This window comes from Cnephaeus nilssonii, assembly GCF_951640355.1.
Source record: "Cnephaeus nilssonii genome assembly, chromosome: 7".
NCBI classification, from domain to species: Eukaryota; Metazoa; Chordata; class Mammalia; order Chiroptera; family Vespertilionidae; genus Cnephaeus; species Cnephaeus nilssonii.
The window spans coordinates 4,642,567-4,650,671 of record NC_137078.1 but is presented as its reverse complement, the minus strand read 5'-3'; the positions used below and the strand labels follow the sequence as shown (position 1 = coordinate 4,650,671).

General features: G+C 35.8%; 1 protein-coding gene across 6 annotated transcripts in view; it reads right to left on the bottom strand.

Moving 5' to 3' along the window:
* Positions 1–1,874: 1,874 nt before the first annotated feature.
* The window catches only part of LIMS1 (LIM zinc finger domain containing 1), a 159,327-nt gene continuing 153,096 nt past the window's right edge, over positions 1,875–8,105 (bottom strand). For 3 of the 6 annotated variants that reach the window (XM_079776943.1, XM_079776942.1, XM_079776944.1), the window contains exons 9-10: positions 7,842–7,917; positions 1,875–4,643 (exon numbers count right to left, since the gene is read on the bottom strand). In XM_079776943.1, coding sequence (XP_079633069.1) covers positions 4,529–4,643; positions 7,842–7,917 — 191 coding nt within the window. In that variant the 3' untranslated portion in view covers positions 1,875–4,528. Of the gene's footprint in view, positions 4,644–6,815; positions 7,643–7,841; positions 7,918–8,105 lie in introns of those variants that run through there. The other 3 variants (XM_079776945.1, XM_079776946.1, XM_079776947.1) reach the window with 3 other exon arrangements.

Sequence of the window (8,105 nt, the reverse complement as noted above, 5' to 3'; positions counted from 1 at the left end):
TGTGCAGCACACACACTCAAACTGGAACGGTACAGTGTAGCGTGGCCCTTGTGCAAGGGTAACACGCAAATTCATGAAGTGTTCCATATTTTTTTTTTAAAAAAGACCATGTTTGTGGAAACTGCTTTGTGAATTTTATATAGAGAATGTTTAATTAGATATTTTCACATGGATTTAGACAGAGTACTGTTAAATTGTATTGCTAAAAGAAATTACATATATAAGAAAAAGTGCCTTTTAAAAAATGTGGAACTCTTTTTTTTTAAAATTTCTTTATTGATTAAGGTGTCACATATTTGTCCTCATCCCCTCATTCCCATCCCACACCCCTCCCCACAGATGCCCCCACCCCCCTGTTGTCCTTAACCATTGGTTAGGCTCGTATGCATGCACACAACTCCTTTGGTTGATCTCTCCCCCCTACCCCACCCTCCCCTCCCCTCCCTCTGAGGCCCGACAGTCCGATTGATGCCTCCTTGTTTCTGGGTCTGTTCTTGTTCATCAGTCTATGTTGTTCATCATTTCCCCTATATGAGTGATATCATGTGTTACTAGAAATACACTTATAAGAACCGAATGTGAGACGAGCAATAATAGTTATGCTGACAGGCAAATGAATCAGTCTGTAGTGAGTTTCTTTCTGGACCAACAGTTCTTTTGAGACCCAATTTCAATGTCCACAAGTTCCTTATGTGTACATGTCAGCACTGACTTTTCAGTTCTGGATGGTGGACAAATGGTGGTAGTGCAGGTCCGACTCCCTCTGGTTTGGTCTCGCCTGGACCCAGGGGCGCGGCCTCACCCGGACTCAGGGGCGCGCGTCCTCACCCAGACCCGGGACCCCGCATCACCCGGGCCCCGGGGCGCGTGGCCTCACCTGGACCCAGGTGCGTACGGCCTCACCCGGACCCGGGATCCAGCCTCACCCGGACCCAGGGGCGAAAATGTGGAACTCTTTTAAAAATTGAGGTATAATTGATATATAACATTAGTTTCAAATGTACATGATTCAATATTTGTATATATTGTGAAATGGTCACTACAATAAGTCTAGTTAAATTCCATCACCACATAGTTATAAAACTTTTCTTGTGATGAGAACTTTTAAGATTTACTCTTTTAGCAACTTTTAAATATACAATACAGTATTTTTTTAAAATATATTTTTATTGATTTTCCACAGAGAGGAAGAGAGAGGGATAGAGAGTTAGAAACATTGATGAGAGAGAAACATCGATCAGCTGCCTCTTGCACACCCCCCACTGGGGATGTGCCCGCAACCAAGGTACATGCCCTTGACCGGAATCGAACCTGGGACCCTTCAGTCCGCAGGCCAACGCTCTATCCACTGAGCCAAACCAGTTTCGGCGACAATACAGTATTACTATAGTCACTGTGCTGTACATCACATCCCTCTGATTTAATTATTTTATAACTGGATGTTAGTGCCTTTTGACCCTCTTCACTCATGTTGTCCACACCCTACCGCCATCTCTGGCAGTCACCATTTCTTCTCTATAAGCTTGTTTTTGATTTTAAGATTTCACATGTAAGTGAAATCATATAGTAATTGTCTTTCTCTGTCTGACTTATATCACTTAGCAGCATAAAATCTTCAAACTCCACCCATGTTGTTATAAATAGCAAGATTTCTTTCTTTTGTGGCTGAGCAATAGTCCAGTATGTGTATGTATATACTAGTTTATATCACACACACACACACACACACACACACACACACACACACACACACACTTTCTTTATCCATTCATCCACCTAGGATGCTTCCAAAAAGAGCTTTCTTAAACATTAGCCTTATATTCTCATAGTTCTGTCTCAAAGCCATTCAAATTAATACACAACAGGTTATTGTTAATAATTAGGAACATTTATTAGGTACCAAGAGTATATTGCAAAGGTTGCTATATAAAAACACAATTAGCAATATAGTGTCCCTGCCATTGAGCTTACAATCTAAAATGAAATACAGTAAGAATTCTATAAGCCTACCTTAAAATTTCCTAAACTTAGAAATGGCTGTTTTGGAAATAAGTAAGGCAAAATGACCTATGATTTCAGGTGCAATGTTAATAAGGCTTTGAACACAATCCAAAGAATGTTTAATTTGTATCCAGACATTTCCCCCAATTATATCAGGCTTGGAAAAAAAAAAAGAGCACTTAGAAATTTGGTAACAACAATGAATTTTAACTGGAAGTTAAAACTGCCTTGCTGGACTTTAAACAAAGAAATGCTTATTAGCCTGAGTTTTTTCACAGCTAGAAAAAGCTTCACAAAAATATTATGAACTACACCAAGTTTGTCTTCTATTCCAATATAACTTTTCAACTTTTTCCTCCTTCCCACCTGTCAGGGCTCCAATGATAGCCCTATAGGGAAGAAAGTATTGTATGTAGATGAAATTCCCTAACAAGTTGAACTTACAGAAAACATTAACTCATGCTTTAAAAGAAGGAGCCCAACAGCACTGGGACCTCTGGCTGCAGGACGGGCGGCCACATAGGCGTGTAAACAAAGCAGCCCAGCTCAGTGCACACGCCTTCACGGGGACTCAGAATATAGGTGAAAAGAAAAAGAATCTAGTTGTTTGCTTTTCTGCTCCGTATTTCTGGTGTAGGCATATTTTAGAATTTAACAAAAAGACCCTACACTGCAAACCCTGTACGTACTCTTTTACCTCTATCTATAGTATATATATATATATATATATTAATAAATACCTTCAAGGTTTTCATTGCTGGTCATAAATCGGCTGACAAAGGCACACTGAAGGGATTTTGATTCTTACTGTCAAATGAAGACTTTTAAACTTCTGAACACGTGCAGTCTTAATCTATATATTTAATTATTTTCAATCATTTGTAATTCTTTGAACTCTAGAAGAACACTAAAAGTAAGTTATTGGTTATAAGTTATCTGAAACCTGAAATAGAATTTGCCCTGTAACATGCATACACAAACTTTTCAATACAAATATTTTAATGGCAGAGTGATAGCATTGTGAGGTGATATTTTTAATGGCAAAACAGTATTTCAGCATTTTTGTAAAAAACAATAACTTTCCCCTTAGAAGTCCATCTTGCCACCTTTCTTTTAAATGATAACACAGCAGAAACATGTAAATAATGTTCACAACTAAATGCTTTGCATACAAGTTTATCAAGAAAGAATGGTCCAGAAACTTCAGAAAGAAACCTTTTATGAAATAGAATAACTCACTACTTTTGACCTAAAATTGACACTTAAACATCCCTCTTCTAATTTAAGTGCCATTTATATGTCTTACTTAAAGCAAAGCAAATCTAATCAATTGTGAGATTTGAAATGAAAAACTTGAAACACGTATCAACATGATTCTCTTCTAATAAGATGGTAGATATTAATTTTAATGTGTTTCCCAAAAAGGGAGAAAACAAATTTTAAAAATATAATCATAGATGTGGTAAATGATTCTGAGTTTATAAATCTCAACCAATACACTTGTTTTTAGTTAGTACTATACGGAACAGCTAGAATTCCTGATTAGTATATATTTTTCTAAGGCAGGGCAAGTTTATGTACAAAGCATAGATATTAACTTGGTTATAAAGGCAATATGACCAAAACGTGGTTATAAAGGCAATATGACCAAATACATTCACTTTTTTTTAAGTGATACATTTCAAGCTACATAAAATTTAATTTCATGTCCTATTCTAGGACTACATCTTTGATATTAAGCTTAGAAGCAAAACTGCTGTAATTACAACAGACAAAAACTTTCGTTTTCCAATACGGCAAAGTATATTGTATTTTCAAATACAGAGAATATAATTTTTTGCACAAAATTTAAAAAGGCGAACTATTTAGCCAGCTATAACTACGGTTAATTGTATGAAGAAAGAAGTTCACAAGGAGAATAAAACATAAAGCTAAGCATAATTAAAAAAAACTAAGCATAATTATTGCATTTTACAACAAAAAGTCCAAGTAGTTCTGAATACACTTGTTTTGTGTTAGTAATGTGTATATTCATTTTATAGGTACCAGTTTATAAGCATACTAAAATTCCATAAGATTTTTCTTGATTATTTTTCTTCCTATATCCTCCCTAAAAGCAGTTGAAATTAACTTTCTTTTTAGTACAAAGTAAAATAATGTTTATATTCTTTAATCTGAGTCATGTAAAAGGTGATTCCTTACTTTCATTTTTAAAAGTTGTATTTAATTTTTGGGACCTAAATTAAAATTTAACATTTAACCATATGGTTTTTGCTATTAAATATAGTCTACTTTTTAACAAATTGAAAAGGGTTATTGACAAAGGCAAATCTTTATTTCATCTGTGTTTTAAATATGATCACAAACTTTTTTCTTTTTTAATGAGACAAAGAAGATGAAGAAAATGTTCATCTAGGTCCTCTTCACTCAACTGCTTTGAGGGACAAATTTAAACAAGGATGGGTCACGTCAATGTTGTTACTCTCTTATCTTAGCAGAAAAGAGAAAAAAAATAAAACAAAGGAAGTTACTTCCTTCCTAAGGTCTCGGCTAGTTTCTTAAGTCTTTTCTTCAGCTCCAACGGGAATTTCTCATAGCACTTTTTACAGACTGGCTTCATATCGAACTCCACAAATTTATTCCTAAAGATAATGATAAAAAAATTAGTGAAAATATATTGAAAATAAACACATAAATAATGTGAAATAATTTTATTGAAGTAAATAAAGATACTATATGATGACATGTTAGCAAAACAACTATAATTCTAATCTCAATTCCTATCAATGTGGTAGATGTAAAAATTTATAATATTTGAAAAAACTTTCCTATAAATTGATCCTATGCATTAAGCTATGTAATATAGAATGTGTACTACAGTGCAGTCAGTGCTAAGTGATCAGAAAATGTAGTGTAAATAGAACTAGGGAAGTAAAGTCAGTCATATTTTAAATACCATGAGAACACTTAAAATTAGGTAGCGATAAGGTTTTGTCTTTCCTGATAAAAAAAGGTTTGCTCCCCCCCCCAAAAAAAAATCATCTGAAATATATCTTACATCAGAATGGGCTATTTTGGTTGGTTGGTTGGTTAACAGAAAGGCTGATAGGGCAGATACAGTAAGGTTTCAATCCCTCTTCACGAGCACAAGTGAACCAGACTCCCTGGATGGAGAACTCAGGTCTTCTCTTTAAAAGCTAGATCAGTAACCTGACTGGCATGGCTCAGTGGTTGAGCGTTGACTTATGAACCAGGAGATCACGGTTTGATTCCTGGTCAGGGCACACGCCTGGGTTGCTGGCTCGATTCCCAGTTTGGGGTGTGCAGGAGGCAGCTGATCAATGATTCTCTCTCATCATTTGATGTTTCCCTCTCTCTCTCCCTTCCTCTCTGAAATCAATAAATATATATATATTAAAAAAAAAAAGCTAGAGCAGTACACATTGTTAATTTATTTGTAAAACAGTTCTGGAGAGGACAGTTTTCAGATGGCCTCCTATCTGCCATAGTGTGCTAACTTGTAATTATAATAGCTTATTACTGTTGAAATCAGGGTTCGTCATTGTGAATCGAGTAAATACACAACTTTATAACTTGTTCATTTTCTGTGAAATTATATTTAAGAAGCATTTCTGGAACAAGCCTGGCAGTACACTATCATCTATGACAAATGATAAAATCAGCTAAAACCTTTTATTTTAAAGCTCCATATGGGAATTATTTTCTAGCTGTTTTTCAGAGATCCTAATTCGAATGTTATATTTCAATTGTCAGTTTGATTTAAACTATTGAGCTAAAAAATTTCTCCCAAAGACTTTTTAGAACAGAAGCTATTAAAACTGCCATTCTTTTTTTATTTTTTAAATAGTTGGAGTACTTTTTTTTAAAAAATATATTTTATTGCATTTTTACAGAGAGGAAGGGAGAGGGATAGAGAGTTAGAAACATCGATGAGAGAGAAACATTGATCAGCTGCCTCCTGCACACCTCCTACTGGGGATGTGCCTGCAACCAAGGTACATGCCCTTGACTGGAATCTAACCTGGGACCTTTCAGTCCGCAGGCCAACGCTCAATCCACTGAGCCAAACCAGTCAGGGCGATTCTTTTTATTTTTTTTTATTTTTATTGATTTCAGAGAGGAAGGGAGACGGAGAGAGAGAAACATCAATGATGAGGGAGAGGCATTGATTGACTACCTCCTGCATGCCCCCACTGGGGTGAACCTGCAACCTGGGCATGTGCCCTGACCTGGAATTGAACCATGACCTCCTGGTGCATAGGTAGACGCTCAACCACTGAGCCACACCAGCTAGGCCATTCTTTTTTTAAATTGAAGGAAATTATCACTGCTTTCAGAGATACTGCTAAGCAAATCTTCCATTTTTTAAAAAATAATAGTTTATGGATTTTCAGAAAGAGAGAAAGGTAGAAAAACATCGTGTGAGAGTGCAACATCAATCAGCTGCCTCCTGCACGCTTCCCACTCTGGATGGAGCCCACAACCTGGGCATGTGCCCTGAACAGGAATCAAACTGGTGACCTTTCGGTGCATGGGAAGACACCCAACCCATTGAGCCACACTGGCCAGGGCCACGCCATTGTTTTAATCTCATATTTGAATTTTAACTCCTCTTTATACAAAGAAACATGAAAACTTGAAAAAATGAAGAACTTAAAACACAATGGTACCCATAAAGGAAACATGGAATAATTATGATAACAATTCAACAGAATTTCAAGTAGAAATATTTCTCATAAAAATCAGAAACAGAGTTTAGAAACATCAAGAAAAAGAATTCATTAACAGTAGCATATGGGCACCATATGAAAGCGCACATACCAGGTGGGACAAAAGGAGGTTTACAGCTGTGAGCAGCAAAAAGAGTTTATTTATTATTGTATTATTTTCCATACGAACAACTGTAAACCTACTTTTGCCCCACCCTGTACATACACCAAAGATAGTACATATCTTATTATGTACATTATGTGGCGTTTGCTTAGATCTGAAACACACTGAAAGAACTTAATTTATTACAGAACTTAGAACATGAGACTCGGACTCTATCAATTAAGTAAATTTAGGCAAAGAAACCCCAAACCAGGATTTTAAAAGCTACAATTATCAGACAAAAGTACTTTAAAACTTTTCCAGTATCAAAAGATGGAAATTCTTCCCTTTGAATCAATTAAACAAAAAGAGAGAGAAATCCATCCCATATTGTAATTTAAAAAAAGAGATGAGGGAATTTACAGATTAAGGGAAATAAGGGAAGTACAAGCTGGTATTAAGTGTGAGCCTTATTAATTTAAGCTCTATAATTTTAAGAGTTATATAAAAGGACCAACTCTACACAGGACAGATACTTGTATTTTACTCTCTAGCATTTACAATACACACCAAAACGAAATTTAAAAGGTAAAAGGTAAAAACATATTCCAAAGGACAAGAAAAGAAGGAAGTTGTGGGAATGACAGAAGGGACAGAAGTTTACAGACAGACAGGCTTTTTCTTTCTCTGCTTGTCCTTTTCCTTTGCTTCTCTCTCCCGTTTGGCAAGTCGCCTCTTAAATTCTTCTGGCATTTTCTCATAACAGTGTTTGCAGACTGGTTTTAGATCAATTTCAACAAACTTATCCCTTTGAGCAGGACAAAGAAGGAATAGAAGAAAGAACAGGGAACAATTAAAGGAAGAACTTTTACTTTCAGAAGGCCTGAGTAGAAAGAAGAAAAAAGGAATCAAATAATTCTGTTTTTTAAAAAATTCTATTGTTTTAAAAAATGTTACCCCAAAGTTTTCAGTGTTAGGATTCACACTGGATCAAAATGTATACTTACTTGAGTGTTAATTTAGTGTTGCAGGTAGAACAGGCAAAACAGTTCACACACCAGGCCTTGTTAAGAGCGGAGACCACTAGAGAAAGAGAAAAGACATCTGGTGACATACTGGTATGGGAAGTGGGGGAGCTTAAATTTTCAAATCTAAAACAATTAAGGTTATTTCCAAGGCACCTGGCAGAGGTTCTCAAGAGGTTTGCTTGCAAAAGAACCACATAGCTAAAAACTTTAGTGCCATTAATTAATGTTTATTCAATCTATCAA